Consider the following 14,452-nt stretch of genomic DNA (forward strand, 5'->3'; position numbering starts at 1 on the left):
AAAAGAATAACAATAAGACAAAGAATTTTGTACGTGGAAAACCCTTAAATGGGAAAAAAACCACGGGCACCAAGCCAGGAGAGGGTTTCACTATTATATTGATTATTTAGCACAATGGGACGTAATTAGCTTATAAGTTGCGAGAGAATATTGTATGCTTGAATTTGTCTTGTGTATGTCTTCTGTGTTCAAATTATTTCCAAATGCCTCTTATATAATGATATGTTGAACGGCTGATTAGTCTCACCATTAATGCCAAATCTTCTATCATAATTACCCGCAATAATACCCATTATTATGTCCTTAATTGCTGCCTTAATTGTAGAATCTCCTAATCAATGTTGCGCGTGTATTCTTCTTATTATATGATTTCCTGGTCTAATATCGTCCTGGTATTTTGACCGTTGTCCTCTCCATGGCCTGGTGCCTATCTTCATATGTCCTGGTAGCTTGACATCCTGAAACCCTGACAGTCACGCCAAGGCAAGATATTGATCAGGGATATCTGCGGATTTCCAGGCCCAACAGATGGATTTGTCCACCTCTAGAACCCAAGCTCGGGTTCTTCAGTGTGGATTCTATTGGCCCTCTCTATTCAAGGATGCTTATGCTATGGTTCACTCATTTGATTCTTGCCAAAGAAGGGGCAATATTGGAAGAAGAGATGAAATGCCTTTGAATAACATTTTGGAAGTAGAGCTCTTCGATGTATGGGGCGTGAATTTCATGGGACCGTTTACATCATCATTTGGCAACCAATACATATTGGTTGCAGTGGATTACGTGTCCAAATGGATTGAAGCAATAGCCGCCCTTACCAATGATTCAAAGGTAGTGACCAAATTATTCAAAGACTTTATTTTCCCCTGCTTTGGAGTGCCCCGAGCCGTTATAAGTGATGGTGGGTCATATTTCATCAACCGCACCATCTACTCTCTACTCAAAAAGTACGGCAACCGGCACAAAGTAGCTCTTGCATACCACCCCTAAACCAACGAGCAAGTGGAAGTATCGAATCGACAAATCAAGGCTATTTTGGAGCGGGTTATGAACAAGTCTAGGAAATATTGGAGTGCTAAGCTCAATGACGCGCTGTGGGATTTAAGAACCGCCTACAAGACCCCAATCGGCACTACCCCTTACCGCTTGTTCTATGGCAAGTCTTGCCATTTACGTCTTGAGTTAGAGCATAAAGCAAGATGGGCCCTTAAGGAGCTCAACTATGATTTGGATGCCGCGGGGAACAAGCGGTTCCTCCAACTTAATGAACTTGATGAGTTGAGGATGGATGCCTATGAAAATGCTAAACTTTACAAGGAAAGGACCAAGCAATGGCATGACTCAAAGATCACAAGGAAAGAAATTGTTGTAGGAGACAAGGTACTACTCTTCAACTCCCAATTTCAACTATTTCCCGGGAAGTTGAGGTCCCGGTGGTCGGGACCCTTTGAAGTAGTGACCGTGTTTCCATATGGATCCTTTGAGTTGAAGAATAGAAAAGGAGAATGCTTCAAGGTAAATGGACATCGCGTGAAGTATTTTTATGAGGGTCCACCTATCGAGACTGTGGTATTTATCTGTATGAATCCCTTTATATACAAGGATTATAACGAATTTAATGAAGACGATCACTAGTCATAAAATAAAATACATAAACAAAAGTAAAGGATTCAGAAATAACCTTCGGTCCTAGCAAATACGGCCTAAGAACAATATCAAAGTAGATATTCGCCTATCAGTTGCACCCAAGACGATATGAGATATGCCCTTTTGATTATGCTAGAATCGATCCAAAATTTTCTGTAAAAATTTAGGTTTTTGTGTTTTTTTTTTATGAGAGAGGAGGCACAAATGGCTTAGCAAAAATTAGGTTAGAATAATGTTCTCCCTCACTCCCTATAAACCGTGTATTTGGAAGTAATTAGGGTAGATCATCTTCTTTTAATTTTCGGCCCATTTGACCGAAATAAGGAGTATATTTCCTTATTTTCGTTTATTTCAAAAAGTATAAAATGTGTTAAATTGTCATCTAGTGAGGATCGAACCCATGAACTCTTGGTTTGTGTACCCTCACTATTACCACTATGACACATTCATCTTGTTGATATTAAATATAACCGATTACATTTAATTACGAATTAACAGATTAATTCGTCCAAACCAACATTACATACATTTAATTAAATATAACTTATTATATTCAATTTACGAATTTACAGTTAATTCGTCTCAACTAATATTATTTAATCTTCATTAAATAATTGTCTCATCAACACATTGCCTAACTGTTTAGTAATATAAGGCATCAATGTGATTATAGTTTTATAACCACATCTCTCAAACACATCCTATAGGTGTGACCTTTAGGGACCAGCTGATCACCGCCATCTGTATGATAATAACGTCAAACTTTCTAGCAAGCCAACCGTTATTAGGTAATCGTTAATCAACTGATTAAATATACGAAGTATACCCTTGTGAACCTGTAAGAGATTTACAAATGTTATCACACTAATTTGTGGAGGACACAAGCTCCAACAAACTCCCACTTGTCCTCACAAGTGTATGTGCGATAACCGATTCTCATATCCTAAAATTTCTCCCACTCAATGTAAAACAATTTGCAAATCCGTATTCACAAAGGTCGTATTTTACAAGCGATTATCATCAAGAGTGGTTTCCCCGACTAGAGAGTAACTTAACTGATAAACGAAACAACATTCGAGCATGGCCATGCATTTCAGTTACAACTCCTCGAGTGGCCCTGAGAAATAACTATACCTGATAAGGGTTGGATATTTTCCTCAACTCGAATCCTGCAGATGTAAGCACAGTATGAAATGACCCAGAAAAAATCTACTTAGCCTCGATTCACGGCAGACCGTGAGAAAGAAACCAAAGTCACCCAAAAACTGCCTTAATCTCAAGAGACAGTCGATAGTCAAAAGAATCGACTCTAGGAACACAATGGATGTCCTATCCACGACCTGGCACCGAATGTTTTAAACATTTAGGACTCCATTACGTTGTCACAAAAATTTGTCCTACGAGGTATCATTATAATCTCGCATTTGTGATCGATCAGTCAACAGTTTGACTTATGGCTCGTTGAACCCACCATCAATCGACTGCACAATATAATAGCCAGAGTTATCAGCTCTTGTAGGCAATTACGGACCAAAACAAAATATAATGTAATTCAGTTCACTTTGTGGCGTTCAAAGTTGTCAGTACAATCCACATGAAAAACAAAATATTATAATAAAACGATGAAGTTATAAATAGTATATGAAAAAGATAATGTATCAAATCCATAATCAACTACTACAACTCAGGAACACGTTTAATTCCCATGGAAATAACGTGCCCTTCATGCTTATCAAAATTCAACGGTTTAGTGAGAGGATCCCCGATGTTATCATCCGTCGCAATCTTGTCTATCACTATCTCCTCTTGCTCCACGTAATCACGGATCAGGTGAGCTTTCCGATGTACATGACTAGATTTGTTGCTAGAGTTTGGCTCCTTAGCCTGGAAGATGGCACCTCTATTGTCACAATAGATGGTGATCAGGTCATTCGAACTAGGAACTATCGTAAGTCCTTGTAAGAATTGACGCATCCATATCGCTTCCTTAGCTTCTTCAGTCTAATGACATAGTACTCGAATTCAGTAGTAGAATCTGCTACAATACTCTGTTTGGAACTCTTTCAGCTGACCGCAGCACCATTAAGAGTGAAGACGAACCCGGACTGAGATTTTGAATCATCTCGATCCGTTTGGAAGCTAACATCTGCGTAACCGATTGCGCATAGCTTAGTATCGCCTCCATAAGTCAATACCCTATCCTTAGTCCTCTGTAGGTACTTGAGGATATTTTTAACAGCTATCCAGTGTGTTTCACCTGGATTACCTTGGTACCGACTCGTCATACTCAATGCATATGCCACGTCTGGACGTGTGCATATCATGGCATACATGATCGATCCTATTGCAGATGCATAAGGAATACGACTCATGCGTTCAACCCCTTCATGCGTCGTGGGTGACTTAGACTTGCTCAACTGCATCCCAGTCGTCATTGGAAGGTTCCCCTTCTTGGAGTTGGTCATGCTGAACTTCTCAAGAATCTTATCCAAATAAGACTCCTGACTAAGTGATAACGTCCGTCGTGATCTATCTCGGTAGATACGGATTCCCAAAATGCGTTGTGCCTCACCCAGATCTTTCATCTGGAAATGGTTCTTTAACCATTCTTTAACCGAAGATAGGAGAGGAATATCATTCCCAATCAAGAGTATGTCATCGACATACAATATCGAGAATACAATCTTGCTCCCACTCGACTTGATATATAAGCATGGTTCTTCGACCGATCGAGTGAAACCATACTCTTTTATCACCTGGTCGAAACGATGATTCCAACTCCGAGAAGCTTGCTTAAGTCCATAAATGGAACGCTTAAGCTTGCATACTTTCTTAGGATGTTCAGGATCTATGAAACCTTCGGGTTGCACCATGTACAACTCTTCCTCCAAATAACCGTTTAAGAAGGCAGTTTTCACATCCATTTGCAAAATTTCATAATCATGAAAAGCGGCAATCGCTAAGATTATCCGAATGGAACGTAACATGACTACGGGTGCAAAATTTTCATCATAATGCAATTCGTGCACTTGAGTGAAACCTTTTGCCACAAGTCGTGCCTTATAGGTATCTGGTTGCGCGTCTACAGAATGCTTTATTTTGTAAAGCCATTTGCACTGTAGAGGTTTTACCTTATTAGGTAAATCAACTAGATCCCATACGTTATTCTCATACATGGAGTCCATCTCGGATTGCATGGCTTCGAGCCATAGCTTTGAGTCGGAACAGGCCATAGCACCTTTATAGGCTGCGGGTTCATTACTCTCTAGGAGTAAAACGTCATTCTCCTCGACCATACCAATGTATCTGTCCGGAGGATTAGAGACTCTACCCGACCTCCTAGGTTCCTCAGGAATATTAACCGTGTCATCAGTTGAAGGAACAACTTCCTCCATCCATTTCTCGGTTGTTGGTTCTAGAATCTCCGACAGCTCGAAGGTTCTATTAATCGTCTTGTTCTCAAGAAATTCTTTCTCTAAGAACGTCGCACTAGCCGCAACAAAAACTCGATGTTCGGTAGGCGAATAGAAGTAATAACCAAATGTTCCTTTTGGATAACCTATAAAGTATGTCTTGACCGATCGCAGGCCGAGCTTATCTCCGTGTCTCCACTTGACATAAGCCTCGCAGCCCCAAACCCGAATAAAGGACAAGTTAGGTACCGTTCCCTTCCATATTTCATATGGAGTCTTGTCGATAGCTTTAGTCGGACTTCGGTTAAATATAAGAGCAGCTGACAAAAGAGCAAAACCCCATAATGAATCAGGCCTCCACCCTTCATATTACCCCGAGCCGGATGGTGGGTATCACAACAAATGGAGGTTTGTTTATGCCGACATCAATCTTCGGCCGGACTACTTCGCCGCACCGGTTTTCCCCCCTCTCGCTTCTCAAGGGGAGGGGCATGATACGCAGTGGTTTGGAAGCTCACCCTCAATTTTTAGGCGACCCGAGGTCGTAATTGGTTCGGGTGGGGGCACGGAGGTCTTCATCGACTCTACCACGGGTCCCTGTGAGCTCCGACAACTTCCTTAGGGAGTCCGAGTTCGAAACCGGGGAAGAGGATGATGATGATAAGGACAACGAGTCCTAGGAGGCCTAGTCTTTGGCCTACTTTTGCTCCCTTTCCAATCCAAAGACAAGTATGATTCCCTAAATCCAAACTTCTCATTCATATTTAAATTTTGTATGCATTTAGCTAGTTGTATGATATGTAGAATAGAATCATGTAGTTGCATCATTTAAGCTTACATTAGATTTCAATTTTGTAATATATCGTCACATATAGGAATTTCATTCATTTAGCATAGTTTGCGTTGTTATTTCAATATTGCATGTAGTCTAGTTCATGCATTGCATCCCCATTTAAAAAGACAAAAAATTGAAAAATTGAAAATTTCACAAAAACACGCATTTTAATTTCCGAATCTCGTCCATACACTATGTACATAGATAAGTGTGGGGAGGAAATCTCATATATTCAAAAATACAAAAACATGTCCTTTATTTTCAAAAAAATCAACAAAACACAAAAACTCATTCCTTTTCATTCCTTTTGCCTCCCACCCATACTTCCCCCGTCACCAGGTATTGTATATAGCAAGTGTGGGGAGGAGGCCCAAAAAAAAATATGTTATTTAATTTGACAAAACCCAAAATACAAAAACAAGTTATTTATTTTGAAGCGAAAATACAAAAATACAAAAAAATGTTATTTCCTTTTCCATTTCCTCCCTACATTTCGTTCCATCGAGGATGATGTAAGTCTTATGTGTGGAGAGAGAAATATCTACTTCGTATATATTTGTAAATAATGCACATTTGTTAATAATTTGTAATTTTGACAAAATTTCAAAAAAATAGAAAAACATTCAAAAAAATCACAAAAATATTGCATTGTATATATATGTTTGTTTGTTGGCTAACCTTTGGCATAGGCATTGACCATTTGAGGCAAAAAGGAGCTAAAAGACCGCTTGGTAAACTTGTTCTAATCTTTTACTCCTTTACCGTTCTTTCTTTATATATCTTGTATATTTGAAGGAGGATGGGATTTTGTGCCTTGGATGTTCCTTTGGGGAACTTTTGGATTGTTGGTGTTGATATGCTGCTAGGTTTAGTCAAAATCGTCGCACGTCTCCTTTATGTCATTTCCATTTCTTGCATGCATTGTCATAGGTATATATATGTCATGTTTCCTTCTTGTCGCACTTAGTTTGTATATAATGTTGTGCTTGAAATGTGGTCAAGGGAGGGAAGCATATATCCCAAGGATGAGTCAAGTCTCAATTGTGCCTTCCCCCTCCCCGTGGCTTGCACCCGCATCCATAGATTAGCCGTGGGAAATTTGGGACCCGACTAACGAGTCTAGGCCGCCCTGTGAGACCATTGACCGTAGGCTAGACCTAAGTCTCGACCTAGATACTCATATGTGAGGATTAGAACCTCCTAGGGTCGGTACATTCATACCCAACCCTCATTTAGGATTGTGAGTAGGTCTCCTCGCGGGACATGTTATGTCTAGACGCATAAGTGTGTCATTCCGTCCTTAGACCATGATTTGCATTTCATTTTTGTGCACAAGTTATGAAGTAAAATTTGTTTTCACATGCATATGAACCTCAGATAGCCAAATCGCCTTGTTTTGTCCCTTCCATTATTTCCCTTTTTGATTCACCCCCTTTGAGCCTTAGCCTTTCCATTTGGCAAACCCACTAAAATAGCTACATTCCATATCCACCCTTCCTTGATCAAGAATTGGTCGGTCTTGTAGTTGTGTTTTAGGAGGTGATTTGGGTCATAATGGTGGATAGTGTACATATCCACTCGGGTCGAATTTTGGCATGCATTTGGCATTATATATGAATAAGTGGTTTTAAAAAAGAAATGAAAAAACAAAATAGAAAACTGAAAAAAGTTTTGAAAAATCCAAAAAGAGTTAGTTGTGTTGTATATATATGCATTAGGAAAAGAAAAAGGCAAGCAACACCCCTCTTCATCATTAAAAGGGGTAGAAAAGGCCATTGCTAAAATAAAGAGGTAATTTGATGTTTTTCCAAAGTAAGTCGGGTTTACACAATTTTTGCATGATTTTGGGAAACCGAACTCTTGTTAGGGTGTAGACGTTGCTCATTTGTTGAAATAAGAAGAGTAATTTCAAGTTTTTCCAATTTGAGTTGGGTTTATGCAATTTTTGCATAGTGTTGGTGATCAATTCTATGTTAGAGCATAGAAGTGTCTCATATGTTGCAATAAGAAGTTGGATATGATGTGTCGACAATTCTTGATTTGAACTCCACATGTCCAAACGGTGCTTGCACCAATCCCGTTTCGTCCTACTCTTTAGCCCCATTACAACCCTTATTTCATGCCTTCTGCATTGTTACATTTTGCATCTCATTTGGACATAGGACGGTCTTACACATTAGAATGCGGGCACGTTCTCACGAGTCGGAGTAGGAGAGTGTTTTGGTTACTTTTTGCACAAAAACACCCGGAAGTCTAATGAGTGACGAGTGAAAACCGTGAGGATGTCGTTGACTTAGGTCCCCTTAGTCATGGGTCTTTTGGTTGAATCTTGTGTTGGCCTTGTAATTCTCGGAGGTCTAGTCCTTCTTTCCCCTTTCCCGCAATAGAATCCGTTTATTGAGCCTTATTGGACACATTAGGGTTGCCTAGGCCATTCTTAGAGGGTTGGCACCTCCATTGAGACTCTGAGACTGTATTTCCCGACCGAGACCATGTTTTTGAGCTGAAAATTCAGCCACTTAGATGAGGAAGTGGACCATTTTTGCTAGATGCATTCTATTACTTGCTTTTGTGCTAACATGTTGGATGCATCGCTTTTTTCTTGTAAGACCTTACTTGCCTCATAAGTCGTGCTTTACCTCATAAGCACAATTACGTGAGTTGAAAGGGCGTAGGGTCTGCTAATACTCGATCGGCTTATATAGTAGACTAATTGAGTGATGCTTATATCGTGCACGCACTCTTGATACTTATTATAGTAGTGTCTTGCATATTGATTTTGGATTTACTCGAGGACGAGTAAAGTTCAAGTGTGGGGAGGTTTGATTCATTTACACCAATTTCCCTTCTTCTTTCATGCATTCTGACTCCTATCGAGTCGGTTATATGCGCCTTACCTTGCAATTTGTGCCCGATACCCGCGTCAATGATTTTGTGCCCCTCTTGCAGGATTTGAGGCGGTTATGGAGGAATCGGGGAAAGAGAGGCGGTTTGATTATTAGGCATGAGGAAGAGGAGGGAGAAATGCTGAAGCTGTATTCTCTGCCGGCAGGCCGGCAGCTGGTCCACCGGCAGGGAACACTGCCAGGTGAGAAGAAAAAGGAAGAAGCTGAGAAAAAGTTCTCTGCCGGCAGCCGGCCCACCGGCAGGGAACGCACGCCCATACTTAGCCATTTGAAGACGTTTTTTTTTTGAGCTAAAATCACAAGAGCTCGCTGCCGGCAAGCATAGTCGGCAGCCGATCGACCGGCACGCGCTTCTCTCATTGAAGAAATGAAGAAGAAAAGCCAAGAAGCAGTATTCTCTTCCGGCAACCGGTCCACCGGAAGAGAGATCCCCAAGTCACAATTTTGGCAGATTTTGAAGATGACGCTGCCGGTTGAGATAGCCGGCAGCCGGTCGACCGGCACAGGACAACAATCGCGCTAAATGGGCTTTATTTCCTCTTTTCCTCTAATCCAATGAAATAGTATAAATACCCTTTCCCTAATTAATTGTAAACACATACCCTAGATCTGAAATTACTTTCCTTAACCTTATGCAAACCCTTAAAATCAAAACTTTAATCTTTCCTTAATCAATTGTTAATTATTCCTTATATTAGCTTAGAATTAGTATTGTTCAATAGTTTACATTTAGTATTGGGTTGTTAATTGGAGATTGGTGAAGATTATTCTTCTATTTAATCAAAGGTTGCAACTTTGTCTTCATTATTGGTATAATCACTTCTCTATTGTTGTTCATCTTTCATTTGTTTACATTTTGAATTGTTTAATTAGTAGAAATTGCAAGCATGTTTCTCCTTGGTTGTTTTATGCTAAATTCTCCATCTTTTGTGTTTGTTATCATAGCTATGTGTGAGTATTGCCTTACTAGGATGTAGGGAAATCCCTTGTAGTATTAAGGAGAGGGATTTGGCATGGATTAATGGTAATTCTTGGGTTGTTTACATTTACTACTTGTTATGCACTTAAGGTGTTTGATGAATTGTCCAAATAAGTAAGTTGAGTAATTCTTCTAACAATCTATCTACTATTTGAGTGAGTAACTTGAGTAGTAACTAGGATTTGATAACAAGTTTTGAGTTAGATTAATTGAATGAGTAAGTTGATTGATCTTGGCTCAAGTGTAGAATTTACATCGAGAGATTGAAGCCTACATATTGTGACAACCTAGATAACCATTAGTCCATGCCTATTTCCTTTCTCCATGCCACTTGGGTGAACCCGACCGTCCTAGTCTTTCCTAATGATCGTTTTAAACCATCTTAATTATTGTTTAATTCCTAATTGCTTTAGTTTGCATTTTAATCATTAGTATAGAACTCAAACCACCTTTTTAGATCGAACTAAACTAGCTATTAAACAAGTAATGCTAGTGCCACAATTTCCCTCCTTTAGGTTCGACCTTTTTGCATATTACAACGAGCAATCATTCACTTGCGAGAGGAGTATAAATAAAACTCACATCACTGCTGAAAAATAGCATTCCAGCAGCTGTGCATTGCAAAAATTCAATCCTGCATCAAAATATTACACCCCGTGAACAATTAAACCCAGTTTAAAAATAGTACAAACAGGATGATCAAAAGCCAAAACACAACGTTCTCAAAAAAGCAAAAGAAGCCAATACACAATGGCTCTATATACACACACACACGTACATAAAGCATGAGCAAACTATTGAGACTTCGCTAATGAAACAACATAACTGGCCTACATATTTCTCAACTGGGTGATGTCCTCTGGCGAATATTATGGGGCTTTGTTGAGTATTAATGGAAACTAAAATTTAAAATATACATAATCAAAATAGATATAATACATGGAAGTATACAGAATTGAACTCAATTTACGTTTGAAATAGTTTTTAAATCACACTAACTCGTATCGGAATGGTAGAAAGTTTTCCGTTGATAACATCCCACATGGACTGACAAACGTAAAAAGCGCATTGTTTGTGGTCTGGTGCTTTAGGCGACTATTATATAAATCACACAAATCAGCTGAATTAGATAATCGACCTCTTGCATAAACATAAATTAAATGATACAAGTAATTATTAAGAATACACTTACTAATGGCGTGATAAAATTGGGAATAGTGTTGCTTTCATATTTCCCAAGTTGACATAATTTTTTTTCCTTCAAAAACACTAATTCATAAATATACACACATGCCATTATTATTTGCATATATATGGCTCAAGTCAGACAATAACAAATGACATTATTGAAGATTGTAAACTTACTCAGTTATCATCCTTACACAACTGTCAGAGGGTTCGCCTTTGCGAGAGTCAATCCAGTACACTGTTTTTGTTTCCACTTGGATTGCCAGTAGCACCCAATGCTTCCTATTCAATTTGGGACATTGAACTGTTAGTTCATTTACACGCATGTAAGCATGTTAATAATAAATTTATAGAAGGGGTGTTTCATTACAATAATCACGTACTATACATACATATTCTCATTCTAGGGGGCAAGCCATAATTTTTTGGTCGACATCAACCGACGAGCGATACTATTGATTTGTTCTTCGTATGAAATTCTGTGCACAGAGAACGCCTTAGGACTCAAGAATCCGTATGCGTGAATTGAAACTTTCCACTTAGCGAACTGATTATTCAGGTACCTATTACGCCACATGGAACGAAGAATGTTATTGTAATTGATAATTTAGACAAACATCATTATTCGTAAATGAAAATGACTAAATAGTTTTATTAATAAAACTTACTTCATCCAAATCAAAATGTGAACAACATCTAAATTGTCAAGGTCGACAAATTCCATCAGTTGCTTCGGGTCCAGTACGGCTATATCAGTTGTGCCCATAATTTCCTCTTCAATGTTAATCATGACTACATCCCCTCTAGGTGACCTCTTTACAGCCAGGTTGTGCAAAGCCTTCAGTGAAGTAGTTTTTTTTTTTTTTTTATATTCACACGATTCATAATAAGAATCATAAGCAGGCTTGACTGCAACAACTTTCGTAGCTGGCTTATATTGTATGTCTTGTGGTTTTGTTTTTGGGGAAGACGTAGTCCTTTCGGTGACTTTTTCCGTTGACGTAGTAGTGGTTACTTTAGCTACCGCCATGGCTTTGCTTAACTTCTGCAAATGTAAAGATTAAAGTACTTACGATATGTTAATATTCGTACCCTAATATATTTAAAGAAAAAGTAATAATTAACGTCTGCGTATAGGTACCTCGGGGATGACAACATTTATGAGGTTGTTAGGCCATTGCACATAAAAACTTAGGGCTTCTTTCAAATAAGTGACCTCCTGGTTAGACAATGGTACTTTTACTTCCCCATACTCGTCTTTATATAATTGGGACACTTTCACTTTCCTGCATTTGTCACGAAGGGGTATACTATGAACCTTAACTTGTTGAAGCTGGTCGTAAGCGAACACGTATCCCCTGGCAACAACAACTTTCTGTTTCCCCTGTAAATAGAACAGACGACAAGACACCTTGCAATCGCCCTTCACGACAGCTTCAATCAATTAGTACACATACATTCACTACCTTTAATAAATTTCATAAGTAAAAAATGTGTACTGAGATGAATAATTATAAACTAGCAGCTATTACCTTTTTCGGTGTTGAGAAGAACGTCTGATCATCAACTACCTCAATCTCCTCCTGTGTCATGGTTTTCTTGGCTTCCTCTTCCTCTTCAACTGCCTGATATCGATCCTCGGCTCCCAGCTCAGTCTCCTTTGCCATTTCTTTCTCCCTTGCCATGTCCTCCTCGTCTTCCTTTTGTACATTAACACTTGTCCATATAACACGTATTGATTTTCCAAATCATATAACACATTGTATATAAGACATAAATAATATTACCTCTTTTTCCTCCTCCTCCTCCTTCTTCTCCTCCTCGTCCTCCTCCTCCTTCTCCTCCTCCTCGTCCTTCTCCTTCTCCTCTGCTTCCTTTATGACTTCTTGAACCATATCCAACTCTTCTTCTGATGGCTTTTCCCCCATTTCCCACATTCTCAGCATCAACCTGATTATTTTCTGTAGCTGTGTATAGTAGAAATTAATGTCAGCATATATAGTTATAAATTACGTTGGTTCAAATACAGTATTTATACGATTACCTTCTTGGAATCATCACCACTCATCATCCTTCGAGTAGTTTTCCCAAAATACTTAGTGATACCAACATGCGTCGATACCCCTCTCACACGACCTGGGTGCTCTGCTTTGCCAATTGCCCTAGCAAGAATGTCATCACGTCCTTGAGGCTTCCATTTTCCTTCCTGTAACCCCTTCTCACAGATCCTCAACATACACAAAAAACCATTAAGCAACTCACAATTACATAACTCCGACCACCAGTTTGCTGTAGGAGTGCAATATTTATTTAAACTTACAATTTTCTCTTTGATGTCCTTATCATATTCAATTTCCGTCTTTCCATTCTTAGGAGTGTGACCTTCCACCCAAGCGTCGTGACGACTGAATTTTCAAAGCTTTGCCTACAATTCATTCATCACATTGATATCCTCTCAAAATATGTATGATTACTATGAACATATATAACATCCGACTAAAACACCTAATAGTCTAATACTATAAGAATTATGTACTTACAAGTTTCGTCTTAATCAATATATAACCACCTCGGGAACCGTAAAAGACGGTATTTTTCTTTGAAATGTTTGCCTTGTTCCTCTCACTCATAGCCTTCATCAAATAAATTGTATCAAGAAACGTAACCATGACCAAACACTAAACTAAGTATACTACTTTACTTATTATAATTAAGTTACCTTAAACTTGTCAGACTGCCTATAAGCGATATAGCTATCCCAATGGTCTTGACTGACATACGGATACTTCTTTGTTGGTGGTTTCTTATTCATCTCCCCGATTTCCTTGTTGAACAAGTGGTTCTCAGCAATATTTAACTTCCAAGAACTGAGGGCTTCCCCTGTCTTTTTTTAAGGTACTTATCATACTTTTCGGGGACAACGTAAGATAACTGCATATATGATGAGCATAGTTGGTACAAGTGTTTCGGCTAATACACATATCAAGTAGTAACTTAATTTTAGCTAAAGCATTTGTTATTGTATATACATACCTTTATTCTGTTTATTAGCATGGTGTTCCGTATTTTACTCAATTCACTAATACGCGGTGTACTGAGAGGCACATACTATCTTACACAACAACCAATATAACTCGCAAAAGACCCAGCATTCTCACCATATGGCAGCCCCGTATCTTTATCCTATTGTAAAGGATTAGGTATCTTTGAATTTATTGCTTCTAGGGAAACCCTGTGGCGCATTCGAACCGCAGTATGTTGCAAATTATTCTCATCACCTGAGTCGTCGCCTGATGCATTTCCATCGTTTCTTTTCCGCTTTTCGACCATATCTAAAGCAGAAATTAATAAACGAATAATAACAATGCATACTTATAATAACAAACAAATCTCTAGAGAGGAGGGTTTATTACTTCTTTAAAGAGGAGAATCCGGATTGATCTGGCGGCGGCAATGGCAATGATGACGATAACTGCGACGGCGT

The 14,452-nt window shown here is 38.9% G+C and overlaps 1 protein-coding gene across 1 annotated transcript; it reads left to right on the forward strand.

The window, feature by feature from the left end:
• The first annotated feature begins 528 nt into the window (after window positions 1–528).
• On the forward strand, window positions 529–9,894 carry LOC141620071 (uncharacterized). Its single transcript, XM_074437037.1, has 3 exons — window positions 529–831; window positions 1,030–1,380; window positions 9,772–9,894. Exons 1-3 carry the CDS (start codon window positions 529–531, stop codon window positions 9,892–9,894), a joined length of 777 nt encoding a protein of 258 aa, XP_074293138.1.
• Window positions 9,895–14,452: the final 4,558 nt, after the last annotated feature.

The sequence above is a fragment of the Silene latifolia genome, chromosome X (assembly GCF_048544455.1).
Source record: "Silene latifolia isolate original U9 population chromosome X, ASM4854445v1, whole genome shotgun sequence".
In the NCBI taxonomy this organism is placed as follows: domain Eukaryota; kingdom Viridiplantae; phylum Streptophyta; class Magnoliopsida; order Caryophyllales; family Caryophyllaceae; genus Silene; species Silene latifolia.

Bases quoted from the DNA above. Each gene is read 5' to 3' on its own strand.
- LOC141620071 (XM_074437037.1), top strand. From the start codon at position 529: ATGGATTTGTCCACCTCTAGAACCCAAGCTCGGGTTCTTCAGTGTGGA. The intron at 832-1,029 runs GTAGTGACCAAA...CGACAAATCAAG, and splicing joins CCCTTACCAATGATTCAAAG to GCTATTTTGGAGCGGGTTAT. The intron at 1,381-9,771 runs GTACTACTCTTC...TTGCCTTACTAG, and splicing joins AAATTGTTGTAGGAGACAAG to GATGTAGGGAAATCCCTTGT.